Source organism: Necator americanus, chromosome V (assembly GCF_031761385.1).
Source record: "Necator americanus strain Aroian chromosome V, whole genome shotgun sequence".
NCBI classification, from domain to species: Eukaryota; Metazoa; Nematoda; class Chromadorea; order Rhabditida; family Ancylostomatidae; genus Necator; species Necator americanus.
Genome location: NC_087375.1, coordinates 6,226,403 through 6,247,615, shown reverse-complemented (window position 1 = coordinate 6,247,615; position 21,213 = coordinate 6,226,403). Strand labels below are relative to the sequence as shown.

The window sequence follows — 21,213 nt, the reverse complement described above, 5'->3', positions numbered from 1 at the left end:
CTGCGGAGATAATACCCACGTACAATTCTATATGTGTTGCACGCACTACTGGTGAGTTCGGCCAGTAGAAGCGTATTTGAAGAAAATCTGGAGGGAACATTTTAACATTTTGGTGAACCGACAAGCGCCGTTATCCCTAAACATGTATCCTCAAAGGCGGTCAGCGAAGAGTCACCGACGGGTCGCAGGTTCTGGTCTCTATTCAAAAAATCAAGAATGGAAAATCTGGCGGAGACAATGGAATCAGCGCAGAAATGCTGAAATCTCTTCCCCCTTCTGGAATTCGTGAGATAACGAAGATCTTCGCTTCTTTGGTCACGTTATAAGAAGACTGCCTAATCGTCTTGTTCAAGTTGTCCTGAGGATACTTCCATATCCTAATTGGAAAAGGCACCACGTTGTAAAAGAAAATTCAGCCGCTTGTGGAATAGTGACGGATGGGTAGATTCTATGCGAACTCTAGCTGAATGTCGAACGTGGATGCCTAGAAACGAAATGCAAGAAAACTGGGGCCCGAACACCAGCTGATTGTATTAACGGACGATGGACACTCCAGACAAAGATGGGGATTAGGTCAACATTTCAGGCAATAATGCGAGGAACATTAGCCCGTCCCGCCAGATTAAGTCATCAGTACGTCACTTTCAACCTTTGCTCGTTCAATTCGAAGAACAGCGGGATCCAACTTGATTAAGGCGATCAAGTTGAGTTTGCAGCAGGATAGATATAGTCGAGTCGTAACGACCATGAATCAAAACGCTCCTGGTTGGTCGGTTGCTTGGCTGTATGCTGTAAAAGGGAGTGGGGTTAGCGGGTGGGATTGAAGCTGAACCATCGCTACATTCACTTCGGCGACATCGATGAGTGGAGATAGCAAGGGGTCCGTTGATCCCGACAGCAAGCTGCACCGCATCACGCAAATGCGCCGAATATACCTTAACGACGGATAATGGACCTAGAAGTTGCGAGTAGAGAGCCTTTCCTGCTGTTCATACTTATCATTATCTGAAAGCTGCTATCAAAAGTCGCATGACTCACCTTTCAGCCGAGGACGACTTTTGCACGTGCGTGTTTTGCCGGCGCTAGTAGAAGTCTGCGGGCAGCCTTATGCGAGAGCAATTCCGCACTTCATCACTTTATTGCCCTAACATGAATCTCTCTGAATGGGTTTATTTGTTTGCTTCACCATTCCAATCGAAATAACCTTGACACTCCTAGTAGGGCTAATGGTGATTTCTTGCAATTAAATTCTGATTTTGATCTAATTTAAATTTCCAAGAATTGCATTCTCCCTCGCACTTTTTGTCATATTCTCACAGGCAGAAGGATCGCTCCTGAAAGGTTGGAATGGGAAAATCGGAGCGCGTCGGGGATCGACGGGTGCGATATCATCGCTTCAGTTCCATGAGTCAAGAACTTTTCTAAGAGAAACAGATGCGTAATGATGTAATGAATGCAACTCTTCTTTGGAGTTTGATAGTGCTGATGTTTTTGAATGTATAAAAAAGAAGCGAGGAGAAGAAAGAAGAAAGCTCTGGTTGAATGATGAGTTTTGAACAAATTGATTCAACTGAAAGTACGCCAATAAATCTATGAGATTATGTGCTGATGTTCATAGCTCTTTCCTCAAAAGCTGCAAGAGAACTACAAGGCGATTCATGATGGCTGCTACAGAAGCAAATAAACACTTTACAACAAACTTTGGATGAAGTGCTTTGTTCTACGCAAGCTCAGCTCTCTGGGAGGATCCTATGACTTAATGGGAACTCCCACTAAAACACGTCACAGAAGGGAGAGTGCATGGTGAAGGAACAGGCGACTGCCCGGAAGCGGTAGAGGGATCCTTTTTTTGTTCGGCGGAAAGGCAAAAAATCACTCTATCAAAATTAATCGGTGAGCAGCGCCAACAGGGTCTCTCCGCAATCCCAAGTGCCGCTACACTCCACCGCGCCGCTTTGAACGCAACTGCACCGAACTTCATGTCGTTTTGAGCCGATCATAGTCTTCAGCTTCCAGATAATATCAAAACTTGGCTTCAGAATCGAACTCATGAACACCTTGGAAGAGCGAATACAAAGAAGGACTCATCCAAATCACTATACCAACTTTTTTCAAACAAAATTTTATGTTATTTTATTTTGTTTCGAATCCTTCTTAACATTTATATTTACTGGCAGTTTTAGTAATGGCAAGATCACGGCATGGACGAGAAGAACGAACAATAACTAAACAGAAATGATCGACGTCATCAGCCAACATTTGTCAGCGGTCTACCGACTATTTTTTTCACTATGATCACTGTGAATGTCGCGGTGAGTTGCCAGCATATTCTACCATAGTTCGTTTACATCTCCGACATTAGTTTAATCTGCAAAATAATAGTGTTGGCGATCCTGTGTGCACACGGAAATCTGGCCAATATCAGTCACAATGTTGTAGATGTATTTAAAACTGGGCGTACATCAAAATTTGAAATCTCGGATCCTTGATTGTTAAAGAGATGTGTCACCACAGTTCCGCCAGTTCCCCAACTATCACCGTCAAACGTTAATTGATGGGAATAATCACATTTCTCCGGATTGTAGCCATGTACTAGCACCTGGAAATCATCTTTTTCCTCAAAATTGCTACTAGTTCTCAATATATACTATATATAGTACTTCTTTCAACAGTTAATTCGTCTAATTTACGGCATAAGGTATTTTTCTGGAAACACACCTGTACAGTCTCTCTTGGAGCCAAAACAAAGAGAGCGGGGAATGTGAATGATCGCTCAGAACCGTTCACTATTCTACTGATACGGTAGCCGCTAAGGCGATACTGGAAATCAGAGCTTTACGGTCAGAAAGAAGGTTGTTTAGTTCCTAAATTCTTGAGTTTTGAGCAAAACTTACCCCAATGTGACCTGCATTCTCTACAATGACGTATTTTCCGTGTTCATCACAATCCTTTATACGAATATCACCCTATAAAGAGATATTTTTCTAAACAAAGCTCAGATAAACAAACCCCGACTGTAAATAAACTTTATCGTACCGAATATGTTCGATGTTTTGTGATCTGGGCAAATGATTCTTTCACCATTTTTACAACTTCTCGATGTCCCCATCTAAGGTTAATGATTTAGAAATTATTTTAGGAAGGATTAAAATTAATAAATCGAGAACGATCAACATTACCTCTTCTCTTCACATTCAATCATCTTTCTGTAGATCTCCAACTCCAACAACGTGACTTCCGCCATCGAACCCTTTTCTACTTGCTGAAGAGAACTTTGTTTTTTTTCACAAAATATCGAGTTGGGCAGGTGTGGTGCAGTCGGTTAGAGGTCCGTTGTAGCCATGTGGTCAAGGGTTCGAAACCGCCCTAGTGCAAGCCAAGCATTTCATCCCTCCAGGAACGATAAATCGGTACCAGAATTGCCTGGGAGGATAAAAAATACTGACTTGATCATCGGTTGATCCCCAGTCAACACAAAACCCCAACGATTACGAATTGCAGTAAAACGCATTGGTGCATCCCAAGTGAATTGATTCGGCAGTGACTTTATCCTTTATCCTAATATGGAATTGAAAGGCTATTTAGGGCTACGTAGAATATCTCCGTAGTCGTATCGTAGGAGCTTTACGTGTGTTGGCACTGTAGTGCGTAAATAAAGGATAAAGGATAAAGTGTCTGTCGTGAATCAGTCCGCTTGGGATGCGCCACCACGTTCACTTCAACTCAGAATCGTTTGAGGTTCACGAATGCCTATACAATGACTCGTCGGGGGTAGCCGATGTGTCAAATAAGTGATTTTATCCTCGTAGATGAGGTTGGCACCAATTTTTCTACCTCGCAGGGATGAAATGCTTGGTTGGCACCAGGGCGGATTCGAACCTCCTATCGATCTTGCAGACATAGCGGAACCTCATACCAAGTGCGCTACCCAGCCCAAAGCCTACTTGACGACGTAGAGTAACTCCTTAATGGTATTTTAGCACTTTCACGTGTTTGTGAACACTGTAGTACGTTAATAAATAATCAATAAACAATAACAAACGTACTAGACGTTGATACATTGCGAGCGCATCTCTGTACTCGACTTCACGACGTCGCTTCTCGGCCTCATAACGTTCCTCATCGCTTACCATCTGCAGAACAAGTGGGAATAACATAAATTTGTTTTTCGTTGATAATTAATCGTCGAGAATTAGAAGAGATAGAGTAATTTTTCCGTTTATTCTCTTCAGAACACAAAAAAAGAAATTATTTTCGAGATGTCCAAAACTTACAGCGCCTTGCAGTTGTCTGTATTCGTTCTCCAGAATACGATTCTTCTCTTCTAGAGGGCCGAATCGTCCTCTCAAATCCTCAACCACGCTTTCCATCTTTCCAATCTGTTCCCTACGGTGTCTTATCTCATCAGAGCTCTTTGATTCAACTAATCGGCGCATTTCATCGATCTTAAACAATCCTAGTTACTTCTAGAATCCGCAAGAATTTTCACCGATGAAAATCAAGGCGGAACCTTCTTATAATAGTAGCTCTGGACATTTGTGCGAATAACCTTGTGCGATGTCTCGTACTCTATCTTGATGTCTCTGGAATGTTTTTTTTTTTTCGATATCATCCAATGCAGTTTTTCTTTTGAATTTCCATTGTTCAACGAAATTTTTTTTTTAAAATTAATTTCCTTTCGGTTTAATGGAAACGTACCTGATGGCAAGGGCAATATCATTTTCAAAGAATTTGCGAGCATCGAACGTTGTTTCAACAAGCAGAGTTTTGATCTCGATTATCTCACGTTCTTGTACCCTGAAAATGACTTGGGATACTGTAGTCATTTACAAATTAAGAGATGAATAAGAAAAGAGGGTAGTCGTTCAGTGAAGCTCCCTAGGAAGCACATACTTTAATAGGAAGTCCTTCTCAGCCAGTAGTCGTTCCTCTCTTCCTCTGCACTCAGCTAACTCAAGACGGATAACATCGAGTTCCTGAAATTGTTCGGAAATACGAAAACTCAAAAATGGGACCTTATTTTCTGTTTTTTTTTCTTTGAACGTCAAAAAATACATACATCATAGATCCTATCAAAGTCACTGTAAAGTCCAGCGTTTTGAGCGGTCAACTGAGCACGTTCTTCCGCCAACTGACCGTTGCTGGAAGTGTCATTTGGAGTATCGTAGGTAGTATAATGGTTGTAAAGGTTCAAAATAACTTTTTCTTACTTGTACGTAACACTTTTGACTTACTTTCTCAAATGAATTTGAAGATCTGCTTCAGCTTTAGAAATTTCTGACTGTAGCTCCGCACATCTTGCACGATCTCCCTCCTGAGCATGTCGAACGCTTTCTATTCTGTAAACTCACACCGAATTATTGATTGATATGTTGTGCGATTCAAATTTTCGTGAAATAATTGTGGTCGGGGATTTGACTTACTCCCGAATTTTTTCTATTTGTGTTTTAATAGTTTGATATACAGAATAAGTATAGCAAGGCCTAGTACGTATGTGGAATTCAATTTTGGATCTTGAAGATAGAGGGAAGACGAGGGAATACGATAGTGACTCCCTGAGAATCAGAATTCAACTAGAATTTAGTTCTTTTAATGCATATTCTCTTTCAATTAACAACAAATAATAACATGTTGGGTTTTTATCTCGGGAATTCTAGGAGATCCTAAATTCCAGTACATCTATATACGTACTCAGCGCGATGACGGGGTCTGGCAGATTAAAGGCGTCACTCTACGAATCTGGAGTGGTACGGATTTCCGGTAGAGTATTCGTATACGTGGTTGTAGATTATGGGGAGGAGGGTGATTCCGTCCTTTTCTTGCTAATTGGCGTAAAAAAAAACGGCTCGGAAGATGCGGAGTGTGCACACGGCTGGCGCGCTCCAGTCGAACTCGTTGTAGAAATAGCGCGCCGGAACGCTCGAAGCCGTATCTTCCGAGCCGTTTTTTACGGCAATTAGTGAGAAATGGACGGAATCACCCTTCTTTACATAATCTACTATCCCGTATACGAATACTCCACCTGAAATCCGTAACACCTCAGATTCGTGGGGTGATTCCTTTAATTTAGGCTTTGCTGGCAAATCGTCGCAAAAACGGTGTCGTTCCATTGCGGGGAAAGGGAGAAAATTTCACCGCACCTCTTAAATCTCCTCAAAAATTCTCAGTAGCGGCAGAAGAAGCTTAACGAACCGCTGGCAGAGAGTGTGTGAGAGAGAAAGTGAGGATTGAGAGATTTAGAGTGCGTGAGAGAGAAGGAGTGAGAGAATGTGTGAAATGCAATTAAAGAGAGTGGAAATGCGAGAGACTGAGGTAGAGATTAAGACCGGAAGAGAGTGGGAGGGAAAATGAGAGAAAAACTTAGAGGATAAGAGAGAAAGTAAAAGAGAGTGAGAAGTAATGAGAATGAGAGGGTGAAGAGTGGAAGAGAGTGGAGAAAGAGCGTGGGAGAGAGAGAGGGTCAGAGGGCAGGAGAAGTGAGAGAAACAGTGGGAGAGTGATATGGAAAAAAATGAGAGGAAAAGTGAGAGAAAAAGGGAGTGAGAGGATGAGAGAGAGTAAGAGTGTAAGGAAGAAGCGAGAAAGAAAGAAAGAAAGAAAGAAAGAAAGAAAGAATGAATGAATGAATGAATGAATGAATGAATGAATGAATGAATGATTGAATGAATGAATGAATGAATGAATGAATGATTGAATGAATGAATGAATGAATGAATGAATGAATGAATGAATGAATGAATGAATGAATGAATGAATGAATGAATGAATGAATGAAGTCCGAGAAACAGTGAATAAAAAGTGATAGAAGGAGAGAAAATGAAGAACAGAGTGAGAGAAAAAAGGGATTGAGAGAATGAGAAGGAGTAAGAGACTGGGACAGAGAGTGAGGGAAAGAGGGAAGGCGTGTGTGTGATGAGGAAGAGTGTGAGAGAGCGTGTGGTAGAGAGAGAGAGAGAAAAGCGAATTAGAAAAGTTTAGAAAAAAAAACTGAAAAGAGAGAAAGAGTGATAGAGAGTCGGAGGAGAGAGAATGAGGAGAGAGTGTAAGAGTTAGTGAGGAAGAGCGAATAGTCAAGATTACACAGTTCTGGGAACATTTTTCTAAAGAACACTAAACTATTTTTCTAAACTATTGTATTTTTTATATTTTGATATTATATTTTCTACTGTATTGTATTTTGATTTTATTGCTACTATATATCTATACTATATATCAGTATTATATTTTGATTTGATTTGATTTTTTTTTAGAAAAAAAGTTCACCTGCGATTAAACAAATCGATATTTGCGTGTATACGTTTTGCTCGGATTGCTTGCTGCGCCGAAGTTCTAACGGTAGAAATGTATTCGTTTCTGCTCACAACTAAGCTGCTACTCAATGTGACCTAAAAGAAATCGATATAATTCAAAGCGTTAATCAATCCATGAATCATTAAACAATCCCATTTCGTAGCTACTAGAATAAAATGACTGGAGAATACTGTAGGGATTTTAAATTAGATAGTTTCACTTGGAAGAACAGGGAGGAAAATGTAGATGTATCCAAGGGGATTTTTGTTTATTTTATTTGTTTTGAAGTGTTTTCGTCCTCCTCTAACTTTTTTATCTTTAAAAATCATGTCTTTGAATCATCACCAAAAAAAAAACTATTTTTGTGGATCAATTTTGACCAAATGTTCCACCGCAAAAATCACTTGAAGCTTCTGAAACACTTATTAATGTACGATTTACAGACGTAGACGCATTATATCGAAAAAAATGTGCATAGTCCTTCCGAGAAATTTTGGTACAAACCGTATTTTCCAGATAAGTGTTTTATGGTAATCAATAAAGTGCGATTTCACTTTTTTTTTCTCATTCTTCTTCTTTCAATCTTTGTCTTCATCAAGTTCGTCGAGTTTGTTAACTCTTCGAAGTCAAGCTACAGAAGTACGATCTTATGTAATTTTCGTTTTTCGTCTCACTATCAACGCGGCGATAACGCAGCGTGTTTGCCTTCTTACGCAAAGTAACTCTACGAGTACGGCCGAGTAAGCTGCACAGATAGTAGGATCGTAAAGGCGTCGTAAAATTCAGCATGAAGTGATACTGGCTGCCTTCAAACATCCATTAAAATTTACTTCCTGCTTATGTTCGCGAATACAGAAGTAGGTTGTGCCTAAGTCATAAAATGTTATCCAAATAACTCTACTCTTTATTAAAATATGCAGTTAATTAGACTTTTTAGCATCGAGACCGTACTTTCCAGGAAAGACAAGTTTACTTCATTTTTTTCGTGCAGAAAAAGTTACAAATGATTAGATGAGAGCTTCAAAATCCATAGTCTAGGCCCAGCACTTATGTCTACGTGTAGAACCGCGACGCCGACACGAGTTGCTACGGAGAGCAGAGGGAGGGAGGGAGTGCGAGTGGAGAGGACGCGCATGGATGCGGTGCGTCGCGTTCATCCGGGTAGACATAAGTCCGTCACCCTGTGTGTACTTACTTACCTTGTATTCAGCATTATGTTGACCCCAAAGATCATGCATTTTACGAAGTTCGCCGACAAGTTGTACATTCTCATGTTCGAGTCCTTTCACCAGAGAAATGTATCGTTCAAGACGAATGTTCAGATCCTGAAATAAAGAACCGATCCGGAAATAGAAATTTACGTAACCGTTTATGAAATGTATGTAGAACTTTTTGCTGTAGGAGAAATTTCTATGATCCGCATGGGTTTCGCGAAGAATTTGCCACTGTATAGTGAATTTATTTGTATGTACATAATTATAAAAATTCCACTTCTTTTGCTGGCTGGTTCTCGAAAATCTAAGAGAATTTCCTCATTAGGTTAGGTACTGGTGTCGAATTTTGAATGATTACAGGGTTAAAAGTCACTGGCGTATCAATCCACTTGGGATGCGCCAACGCGTTTTACTGGAATTCGCAATCGTTGAGGTTTTGGAACGCGTGTTGGCCTATACAATGACTTGCGGGGGCCAGCCGATGATCAAGTCAGTGTTTTTATCCTCCCAGACAGGTCTGGTACCAATTTATCGACCCCGGAGGGATGAAAGGTTTGGTGAACACTAGGGCGGATTCGAACCCTCGACCGTGTGGCTACAACGGACCTCTAACCGACTGCGCCACACCCGCCCCATTACACGGTTATGGTATCTATATTTGACGAAAAAGGTATTTTAAGGATGAGAAGCGATGACTATGATCGCTCAAAAAAGTTTCCTGGATAAATAAATCCACTAAATTGACAGATTAGGATGTTTTCCTATACAATTTCCAGGTAAAAAAAGGGCTGGGATTTTCCTCAACAGAAATCAAAATCGAAAAATAAATCCCGAATGAGGCAGGAACTATGAATAGCAGTGAAGAAGAAGCGAAAAAACGCAGTTATCACTGTGAAACTAAGATTCACTTGAATATTTCGCTTTTTCCACGCACAACCTACGTGGAATTCTGAATGCTGAAACTTCACTGTTTCGGTTTTATACAGTACCCAATTCTGATCTATGCACCATCCAGATCGTCTTCTACACAACGGATATACTTAAAATGATTGTATTTTATAGGTACATAATTTCGTAAGGTCCAGAACAGAAAAAACCCAACTTATGGTCAAAAAACCGGCATGTCACCGGGAAATGAGAGGAAATGTTCATTGGAGGACTTTGTACGAAATCAGTTTTTTTTTTCTTGCACGAGCACTTGAACTCGGAAAATTTGTTATACATCAGGGGTTCGTGGTAATTTTCACAAACTACTACGAAGAATCTTCTCCTTCTCGACTCATACCATATCAATAGGACGCTAAGGATAGATCTAAGGATCTTACATGCGGGAAAACAGATGAGCAGCTTTTTTTTGCGCTTTGATAAAACAAAAGAAACGAGTAGCAGTCATTCAAAGGCATCAGCGAAGGTATGGATTTCCGATGACCCCTGAGTGTGGTATGGATTTCCGATGGCCAAAAAATATGCGGGATCGTAGATTGGAGAAACGGGTGTAACCTCGCTCATTTTTTCTTAGTCGTCGTAAAAAAGGGGTCCAGAAGATGCGGCTTCGAGAGTTTCGGAGCGCTATTTTCTACAGCGAGTTCGATTGGAGCGCGCCAGCCTTGTGCACGCGCCGCATCTTCCGGGCCGTTTTTTTACGGCAGTTAACAAGAAATGAGCGTTAACCCATCCATTTTTGAAGTCTACGACCATGTATAGTCATCAGCGATCGGAAATTCATACCACGCCAGACGTACGATTTTTTTTTAATCAAAGAAGACATTAAAAAAAGAGGTTATGGAGGGCAAAAAGGGTTTATAATCCTTCCGATAATCCAGTAAATAGGAGTGAAAATGTATTTAATTGAAAATAAATATTCTAAGTAATAGTGGAAGCAATAGAGAAGTGAGAGTGAGTTGAACATAAAATTCCACAGTAAGTGGCTAAGTGACTGAAAGAAGATAGAAAATAACGTCAGATGTTTTCTTTATCGGAAAAACCAAGTTGAATTGTATTAAGATTAAAAGAAAACTGAATCTGAATGCATATTAACCTGGAAATTGTCTTTTTCAAGTGGAGTGAACGCATTTGCGCTTCCGAAGCTTCTGCGACTTGACGGAAAATCGGCTGAAAAAAATGGAAACCGGAAATCGGAAAAAAAGTTATAATACGGAATCAAAGAGAAGAGTTCGTTTTACTGGTCATCAATACTTGTGGTATAAAATCAAATTATTTTAAAGATTTTTTTATTTTTTATCATTATTTATTTATTCTATTATTTTTTTGAAGGATACAATAATATAAATTGTTATCTTTGAAGGGGAGAAAAAGAATCTTAGAAATCTGCTTACCGTTCATCATAGGCGTTGAATTCTACACAAATGTGTCTAATCAGTTCACTAGGACTGATATAAGAATCTTTCCACATAGCCGACTGCAGAGAAAGTAATTACAGAAAACCCTGAGTTTAGATAAGATTCGCCTGTTGCGAGCGGGTGAAGAAGACGTTGAAACACAATGTGTGAACTGAACAAAGCGAAGAGGCGGCAGACATCGACCAACACCGTAACATTGTTCGTTTATCAAGCTTAATCGCCGAAAAAATGTTGAGATTAGAATTCTTCGCTTCTTCTGCCGCTTTGTTGGATCAACGATAACACAACGGTCCTTAAGACGAAACGCTACATATAGATGTGATTAAAGTTTCCATTTCTCCAAATAAAACTTATTTTGAAACATTCGCACACACACACACAGATCCTGTCGTCAATATTTTCGAATCCTTTCAACAGTGGATTTTTTTGATTATTTTTTGAAATAATAACTAATATTCTGCTAATGCAGCGACTAAAAATATTTAAATATAAGTAATAGTTCATTGAAATTTAACATTTCAACATGGATAATATTAATATAATGGATAATATTCAGCAAAATTTTAATAATTTATGGAAATTTATTTGAGATGAAAAGAGATGATCTATAGTACCATAAAATTTCTGATTCGTCGAAACAATGAGTTATGATTTAATTTAGCTATGAATGTTTGGTTTTTTTTTCAAATTTATATGAATCTCATTTGGGATTCTTCAAATTTTTATAAATTACGATTTCAGAAACTGTAGAATATGCGAAGAGTAGGGGTATTTTTGAACTGGACAGAGTACGTGCAAAAAAATCGCTGCACCACCTATGTTTGCGTGGGCGACTGCGACGCTTCCACAGTTACTCACGCACTTTCCCGGCACTTGCACTGTCCTTTCAACTGCTCCAGGTTCGCTGCATTTTGCGTTAATCAGGGGAGAAGGAGGAGGGAATTAAGTAGGACCAGAATATTTTCTGTGGAATTTTTAACTTATGTTATGTAGAACAAAATATTTTTAGTAGAATTTTCAACTTAGTTCCAATTTTTATTCGATAATTTTTATTTTTATTTCATTTCTGCTTGAATGTTTTTACCATTTACAAGAGTTTTTTCTTCAGTTATTAAATAGTTATTAAATTATTGGCCAGTTATTAAATATTACACTTTTAAAGACGTAAATCGCAATCTGACTAGAAGATCAGTGCTTTTGCCACTACTTCGACGTCTGGAGTTGGTGCGAAACAAAATCGACTGAATTCACAGAAATTTTACTGAGACATTGATGAATTTTATTGGAATTTATAGAATTAATTCTATAATTTGTATTAAATTTTATATTATTTTATTGGGGCGGGTGTGGCGCAGTTGGTTAGAGGCCCGTTGTAGCCACACGGTCGAGGGTTCGAAACCGCCCTAGTGCAAACCACGGCTTTCATCTCTCCGGGGTCAATAAGTTGGTACCAGACGTGTCTGGGAGGACAAAAACACTGACTTGATCATCGACTGGCCCCCACAAGTCATTGAATGGACCAACACGCGTTCCAAAAACCTCAACGATTACGAATTCCAGTAAAACGCGTTGGCGCATCCCAAGTGGATTGATACGCCAGTGACTTTATCCTTTTTATCCTTTTATTATTTTATTATGTTTATTAATTAGTACATGTTTTTATTGACCACTCTAATTTAATGCAATGATATTAAATATTAAAAAGATCTAGTGTACGATCCGTTTCGTGAATCTACATTTAAATCAAGTGAATATTTTTGAATCCAGTGGAATTGGTGATTCTGTTCAAATATACCTTGTTAACGCGGTGACTATAAATACCTTTAAATAAAAAATATGCATAGTAAGTAATCATAAATAAATAGACTAGATAAATAAATAATAAATAAATACCATGCAGTGTCTTTGCGCTAAAGTTGAAGTTGAAGTATAAAGTTGATCCGAGTAGAAATTATAATTATTATACAAATAAACAATTGTTATATAAATAATAATAAATTATAATTATAAATTATTATACAAATATGAAGTTGATCCGAGTAGAAATTCTCGATGAAACTATGGTTACGACATGGTGAAGTCTAGAGATTTGTGATCGTGAGAGAATCGAAAATTGAATGATCATTCAATGATGACATCATCAGGAAGAGAATCATCAGACATCAATAGATCCTAGGAATGTGATCATGAGTGTCTGGAAGAATGAATCTGTTTATATCATCGAGATCTCGAATGCGAACCATATGGTCTGCATTCGAGACTGAGTCTCGCGATTGATTCTCTGTGTGTCACTCGCTCATTCAACATGACCACTATCGTCTTCTCTGTGCTTCTCGTATCCGTAGCCGTAGCTGTGAGTTGATTCGATGAAATATAATTCTAGTATAGTAACCCATGAATCCCTACCGTAACGCTCCTGAACAAACACCTCCACGCCTATTTCCTAACCATAATCCCTAGCAATTGCTGGGTCTTATCGCGCAATCCAAGGCGCGATAAAGTTCGACACTTTACGACCGCCAGAAAATGCTGATCTTTTACTGGCTGCACTGTTTTCAGGCCTCTCCATCAGAAGTTACCTCAAAAAGCAAATGTGAATACTTCCTACAGAAAATTCCTGGAATGAATCCATTGGTGCTTACCGATCAAAAAGGCAGAAAATGTCGTGGCGTGGTGGAGATCCCACTCTGTAGGGGTTACTGTAAGACATCGGAGGTAAGGGAATCTTTTAGTTCTTGGCGTTTTGTGCGTCAATCTTTGTCTTTTTCATGTGTTAACTGTAAACGGCATTAGTTTTCCGTGTCCGAACTGCCAGGATGCGTTTTTCGGTAAGAGCAAGGCAGAGGGAAGAGAAAATGAGGGTTGAGGGTCAAACAAGGGAAAACTCACATGTTGAACCGAGCATGTCTCGGAAAAGAAAAGAAACGTTGGCTGCAGCTGGAAACAAACCCAAGATTATTTCTTTTATTTCTGGCCTGACGTTTCGGGAAACTGCTTGGAGTTCTTGCCTGGCGTATTTAGAATGATATCGAGGCTTGGCAAGGAGAGCGGGCGAGTTTTATTTAGATATTAGATATTTTCTGGTGTTCTTTATGTCACTAGCTAGCTGAAATTCTGCCTTGATACGCTCTTTTTTAAATTCGTCCCTACATGTCCCTACAGCTGATCCTTATTCTCTCCTAGTGGTGGTTAGCCGATCATGTATACCAAAATTTGTGAGCCCTTCCGTATGAGGTCCCGCCACCCGTTCGCCCAAGGTCCCTGATGGATTTCTCCGTTCAAGGTTAAAGGACTCACTCCACGAATCTGGGGTGGTGCGAGTTTCAGGTGGGTTATGCCTATACTTGGTCGTAGATTATGGAGAAGAGGGTGATTCCCTCCATTTCTTCTTAATTGTCGTAAAAAACGGCCCGGAAGATGCGGCATGTGCACAAAGCTGGCGCGCTCCAATCGAACTCGTTATGGAAAGTAGCGCGCCGGAACGCTCGAAGCCGTATCTTGCGGGACGTTTTTTTTACGGAAATTAGGAAGAAATAGACAGAATCACCCTCCTCCCCATAATCTGCGTCCCCGTATAGGCATAACCCACTTGAAACCCGCTCCAGATTAGTGGGGTGATGCCTTTAAGTTGGTCACCCGAAACCGGGTATCCGTCGTTCTACTGTAGTGTTCTGGATTTGGGAAAACAATCTAGCATGAGGATTTCTTACCTTCTGTAGCAGGAGAATTACCTGCCAACTCGCCACACCTTATGCTGTGAAGGGCCAGCCTTGCTGTATAAAACTTAGGCGAAATTCTAGTGAGATCTGTTTCTTTCTTTTTGTTTTAAGACACACGTGCAGATGCTCACAAATAAATAAATAAATATGCGTAGCTTCAAAATCCTCGGACCATTTTCCGGCCTTTGATAAAGAAACAAGGTTGTTGAAACTTCAAGTCATGAATAAATTATCACCAAAACCTCACTGACACCACAAAAAAATATGAATCCATTTTACAATGACGAGTTTTCAACAAGAGTGGTCATGGGGATTGTAATTACTTCATAATTTTCAATATTTGTGCTGGATGACCAATCAAGAGCTCACTTGAAGGCATCACCCCACGAATCTGGGCCTGGGGCGTGTCTCGGATGGGTTTTGCCTATACGGGGTCGTAGATTATGGAGTAGGGTGATTCCAAATTGCCACAAAAAACGGCCCGGAAGATTCAGCTTCGAGCGTTCCGTGGCGCTATTTTCTACAACGAGTTCGACTGGAGCGCGCCAGCCTTGTGCACGCGCCGTATCTTCCGGGCCATTTTTTACGGCAATTAGGAAAAAGTGGACGGAATCACCCTCCTCTCCATAATCTACGACCCCGTACAGGAACTACCCGCCTGAAGTCCGTACCACCCCAGATTCGTGCGGTGATGCCTTTAATGCCTCAGGATGATCCCTACTTCTCATAGCTCAAATTGAATGGCTTCAAAAACCGCTCACCGCGCGGACAAACAACTCATAATCCATGTTTATTAGAACGAAGGCAGGGCAATAAGCATGTCTTTGGAGAGAGTGGATCATAGCTATGGCTGAAGTGGAGATGTCGAGCTTCGAGGGCTATCCCGTAGCCATGAATTTCGATCCTATTAAGCCGATAGCAAAGCCATGCGAGAGATCCTACGAAAAAAAAGACAAGGGATGAAGTGCACAGCGTTGTTCCACGGCTTTGGCTTCCTCGCCGCATAAAGAGTGGATGAAGTTTCTGGCGTTAATCAATCCGCTTGGGATGCGCTCCCACATCCACATCAATTCAGAATTGTTTGAGGTTCACGAAAGTGTAGCTGGCCGACCTTGTGGGGCTACCCGATGTGTCAGGTCAGTGTTTTTATCCTCCCACACAAGTCTGGTACCGATTTATCAACCTCGGAAGGATGAAAGGCTTGGTGAGCACTAGGGCGGATTCGAACCTTCGATCGATCGTGCAGAAAGCGGAACCTCCAACCGACTGCGGTAGACCCGCCCTTCTCGCTGTATATGCTGACATACAGTGCGAACATTATATCCTACTACAAGAAGTCACTGTCAAAATTCTGAAATAATTCAATAATTTTTTAAAATTTTATTTTTTTAAAATAATTTTTTAGGTTATTGCACCAACTCTTGTAAACATCAGGAAAAATTCTAACAAACAAACTCGCTGGTCAAAAAGATGTGATTTTTGTTCGTCACATTGACTGGCCCAGAAGGAATGGATGAAAGATTAATTCAGACCCTAGTTAAGAAGGTTTCGTGAACGCGTGCGCAGCTACACAATGACTTACGGGGACAAACCAATGTGTCACGCAAGTGTTTTCAGCGTCCCATACAAGCCTCGTACCAATTTATCGAATCCTCGGAGAGATGAAGGGCTTGGTTGGCTTCGGGGCGGTTTCGAACCATCCATCGATCGCGCAGTCATAGCCGATTCTCTTACCAACTTCACTACATCTGCTCTATAAAAGATGCTATAAACTGGGAGAATATTGAACATTCGCCACGTTATCGATTAGAATTGTTCGGAAAATCAATCAAAAGAAGACCTTTCTCTCAAATTACGTAGAAAATGCTTGATTATCGCCTTCTCAGCGCTTCTTAGGGATGAGGCGGCGGATACATCATGGGGAAAGGTGAGCGGTATTTAAAAAGTATACAATTTTGAAAATCGTAACCGTTCTCAGGACCTTCCATTAAAAATCAGTTGTTGATTTTTTTTCGGTTAAATGTTTGTCTGAATTTTGCGCGCGTAATCTTTGCTTTTGTTCTTTTTTTGGTGAGAATATACCTTTATTTCTACGTTTTTTCTACATTTTTACATTTTTTTGTGGTTTTCTAAGCTTTGCTCCTTCATTTCTCATGGAAGAAATCACGGCTCTGCAAAGAACATAGCAAGTGAATTTGAAAAAAAAAGTGAAAATATGAATTTACGAATGGAATCATGAAATTATTTGTACTGTATGTAATGGTTCGTGACTTTTTTCCCGTATAATTTCATATCGAGGACATTTAGAGCGGAACCTATACGTTTCCACATCGAGTCCAGAATAGTTCCGCTTGTGCGCTTATCGTTACTGGTATTCAGGTAAATTTATTCTAAAATGTTTATTAAATGTCAAGCTTACGGTAATTCTTAGCATTCAGATTGTTCCGCTGACCGATTGCGATGATGGAGCTGACGAGGCGATAAAATCTGTTTCCTTGCCAACTGGGAACAGATGCGGTTGCAAGAGTTTCCCCTTTGAGTGAAAAATATATTGATTCTGAGGAAAAAGTACAAAAATTTGTGAATACAGAAATGAATCACCTTATATAACTTTGTTTTTGCACTCAACAATCACTATCTGTATACCCGTCTATGTTTCTCAAGCTGATTTTCAAAATCAGCTGATCTCAGCTGATTTTCTTTGAATAGTTTAAATGGAAGAATTGATGTTCCTGCGCTTGAAAAGAAACGGAAAATCTACGATGAAAATCCACAGTTATGCACCATCTACGCAGATGTTTGTATTTATTTCCGACCGAACTATCCCAAACCGTCGCGTTTATTTCGAAACAAAAAAGAGGAGCGGGAAGGTAGAGGAATTCAGCCAGTATCTTCGGGGGCGTCGCGGTCGCCGGAGTGGACATAAGTACGTGTGGATTGTTTTGGACTTATAAGTCACATAATTAGTGGTTCTATAGAAAAGTTGCTAATGGAACTATAGATAAATAAATAAATAAATATATATATATATATGCAGCGAATTATACTTGTTACTTTTCAAACCTTCTCCGTCGGTATATCGATGGGTTTTTTGCATTCCGCAGGTAATTACAAAATTCCATTTTTTCAAAGTAGAAATAGCATCTTGTGCGAATAACTGTTTTGTTTTGAATATATGGAAGGAGCGTTCTTATGTTGTCTTTAATCTTTTAATGTCTTTATCCAGCAATGTGAATCTTGAGCGAGAGAAATAGTTGATAATCCTAAAAATAAGGTCTTTGAATATTCAGGATCATAAAATAGCCGGAAACATTGGAACGCTCTGGTCGTTCCACAGACTGAGTGAGAATTACCTGAACTTTTTTGAGGCTGACCCTCCATAAAAAGGCTGACTTATCGGGATTACGATAGATTACGCAGCCGTGTATCCCTGAACTTTCGATCTGAGGCCTGACCTGAAGTTGTCTACGCGGCTACGCTGAAGGTGACACGGTAAAGATAGCAGCTGTGATTCACATGGGATCCTCGGTTGCTGCATTATCGAACTGCAGAGGTAAGCTGTGGTCCCAACTCGATCGCGACCGCTAGTGTCGACCGCGCCGCGTACGCAACTGCACCAAACCTCAGGTAGTTCCGACTATATTGTATAGTCGGGTCAAAATGACGTGGAGGACGGTGCACTTGCGTCGGAAGCTGCGCTCAAAGCGGGGGCAGCGGTTAGGATCGAGCGAGGACCCTTACTGGCAACATTTTTCGCTGCATTTGCGATGGTCCCACGTCGATTCCAACCGCTTTCGCCACCGCGCCGCTCCGAACGCAACCGCTTAAGCAACTGCACCCTTCTCCATAACTAAACACTTGCTGTGTCCCAGACAAAAGAAATTCTCCAACGAACGACGACTGGAAAATTCCAAGAAAAGCTCGCTGAGTGCTCCGTACGTCACACGTTTCGGCACGTGCTGTTGACTTTGTAGATACTCTCCCAACATTTCACGAGACGACGCCAGAGAGCTCTGGAGCCCAAAAAGCCAAGAAAATCACGGCGGTATATGAAAAACTGGGCTGTTTTGATATCGATTGGAAAATCCTTCTTCCCAAGCTTTACTCAATCGGTGATTCCTGCATCAAGCAAAAACTTCCTCATCCTAGAATAACTGACTCTCATAATACATAAAGTGCAAGTCGTCGTTTCAAATGTTCCGTTCGCAATCACACCACCGATTCAATGAACGTCAAGCTCGCCGTTGTTTGCCGCTCCCGTGACTGCCATCTCTGGACATCACGAGTCCATTGATTTTACGTATTCAGCTTCCATAGTTATAGTACTGCATTCGTTTGAAAACAGTCAACAACGACTGTGTTCTCGTGTACGTGATGTAGATTCTCATTGTTGACCTGATGACGCTTCGAGTGCTCGCCTGAATCCTTGTTTCTTTGAAAGGGGAGAGTTCTGATCGAAACATTTGTTCAAATTCCCTTGTATGATCGTGGTAGGAGCTAATCCTGGATGAACTTTTTGTTGATCATGAGGGCTGACATGTTATTTGTTCCGTTAATTCTTTATATTTCCTCGAAATCGATAGTAGACCTCCACATATTGCCGGCTCATAGTCGACATCGTGTGCTCAGTTTGCATTTCCAGCAGAGATTCTCTGAATATGACGACTGAATCATCTGTTTGAAATGAAGTACGAGTTTATATGAAGAAACAAGCATGAAGCGAGCGTGGTGAAGGACTCATGAAAATAAGCCGAAACACACAAAGAATTCAGGATTATAGAAAATAATCCAAGTGATGGTATTCCTTCCATATGGGTTTTGCAGTAACTTGGTTCTAAAAAAATCTGAAAACTTTTCGTATTGGGATATGTAATCCAATATGAATGAACAAACGATACAGTCGTTTTGAATACACATCATCTATGAAAAGAATGGTTTCGAAATTATTTGTACACAATCGCATGTAAAAGAAAAAATCTGGTAGCATTTCTTCTAATAAAAATTTGGACTTTGTTATCTGGAAGGTTTTGGTAGCGATCTGTTTTTTGTAATCAAGATTTCGGGCAAAGTTAAAGGAGAGGACCTTGTGCAAAAATGTGAATATTTTCATTTTCGCTGCCAATATTCTGATTTTTTGCCGAAGGCCAAAGTCTTCTCTTTCAAACTTTGCCGGAAATCTTAAGTATAGAGGACGAATCACTGCTGAAATTCTTGACCATGGTAGCAAAAATGGCTGGCCAAACCCGTGTATGTTTAGAAGCACCTATGATCATACATAGGTACAAGTACAGGGTGCGACTTACACTCCTTCATTCTCCTTCTCCAGTTTCACTATTATTCCTTGTTTTTTCAAGGTACCATACCATGCTAATGAAAACGTTGTGATCCTTCCACAAGAATATAGGTTTTTGGGCCATTAGTGTGAGCATATTCACGTTCAAGTCACCTTAACCGTCTTGAATGATGGCGTGGGAAAACCTCTAGCTGCTCGAATTTTCTTAGAAAGCATCTTATATCACCACCTTTGTACACGCACCCACTCCATCAGGAATCTATCCATTGGTTTTACTTAAATGCATCACCCCACGAATTTGAGGTGGTACGGATTTCAGGTGGATTATTCGTATTTGGGATCGTAGATTATGGAGAGGAGGTGATTCCGTCCATTTCTTCCTAATTTCCGTAAAAAACGGCCGGAAGATACAACTTCGGCGCCCTATTTTCTACAGAAAGTTCGATTGGAGCGCGCCAGCCTTGTACACGCGCTGCACCTTCCGAGCCGTTTTTTTACGGCAATTAGGAAGAAATGGACAGGATCATCCACCTCCGTAATCTACTATCCCGTATACGAATACTCCATCTGAAATCCGTATCACCTCAGATTCGTGGAGTGATGCCTTTAAGTAAACGGCTGGGGAAAACTCATTGATTATTGCTTGCTCACTTGCAGAATCGGCTTCCGTATAGTGGTTATGCGTTTTAAAGCGTCTCGTAGGAAAATTCGTGCAAAAATGCTGTTTCCCACGTCATTTTTGAGGACCTATTACGGAAAATTGAGCATGAAAAGATAATCTACACTCCGCCACCCTATCTTTTCGTGGAGGGACTATATCATCGTCATTTTTGTGATATGCTGCCCTTTATGCCTCTCATCACCTTATTATTCCATTAAGGGGAATAATAAGCCGATGAGAGGGATAAAGTCATCCGATATTGGGATAATTTCGATCGAAGTAGGGAATGAATGAAGGCTGCCATTTTTCTGGATTAGACTTCTACTGATACGGTTAAACATGAGGACTGCCTAATGTTTCGTGCACTTTCGAAAAGCGTCGATCTTCAGGCAGGTTTCGAATTCAAAGACCGGGGTCAAAATGATCGCTGATGCGGACGTGTTAGAGAAGAGACAAAAACTGGGAAATATGCGACATTTGATTGGCAGAAGTCGCTTGAGAGAATTTTTACATGAAATGTTGAACACGTTTTCCGTGTAGCATCCATCCATGATCCATTGGTCATTGATTCACATCAGATCCTGACATTTGTTTGATCATCCTCTCTATTCCCTTCTGGCGTCATAAAATTACACATCAATTCTGTCAACTGTTACTCACTAAGTAACGATAATGC

General features: G+C 40.4%; 2 protein-coding genes across 5 annotated transcripts; one reads left to right on the top strand and one right to left on the bottom strand.

The window, feature by feature from the left end:
* Positions 1-699: 699 nt before the first annotated feature.
* RB195_013063 (uncharacterized protein) lies at positions 700-12,442 on the bottom strand (the record flags this gene model as incomplete). Of its 4 annotated transcripts, none has more annotated exons than XM_064202715.1 (15): positions 700-789; positions 2,719-2,820; positions 2,895-2,966; positions 3,037-3,109; positions 3,180-3,262; positions 4,047-4,133; positions 4,275-4,445; positions 4,511-4,583; positions 4,699-4,797; positions 4,894-4,976; positions 5,060-5,141; positions 5,235-5,339; positions 7,264-7,385; positions 8,490-8,615; positions 12,347-12,442. In XM_064202715.1, 15 exons carry the CDS (start codon positions 12,440-12,442, stop codon positions 700-702), a joined length of 1,464 nt encoding a protein of 487 aa, XP_064058593.1. The 4 variants fall into 4 exon arrangements, with proteins under 4 accessions (XP_064058593.1, XP_064058596.1, XP_064058594.1 ...); XM_064202712.1 differs by lacking the exons at positions 700-789; positions 12,347-12,442 and adding exons at positions 2,426-2,599; positions 9,111-9,140; XM_064202714.1 differs by lacking the exons at positions 700-789; positions 2,719-2,820; positions 2,895-2,966; positions 3,037-3,109; positions 3,180-3,262 and having other exon boundaries at positions 3,966-4,133.
* Positions 12,443-13,169: 727 nt separating this feature from the next.
* Positions 13,170-17,126, top strand: RB195_013062 (uncharacterized protein; the record flags this gene model as incomplete). Its single annotated transcript, XM_064202711.1, has 4 exons — positions 13,170-13,217; positions 13,424-13,579; positions 16,891-16,962; positions 17,022-17,126. The coding sequence occupies 4 exons, from the start codon at positions 13,170-13,172 to the stop codon at positions 17,124-17,126; spliced, it is 381 nt and encodes a 126-aa protein (XP_064058592.1).
* Positions 17,127-21,213: the final 4,087 nt, after the last annotated feature.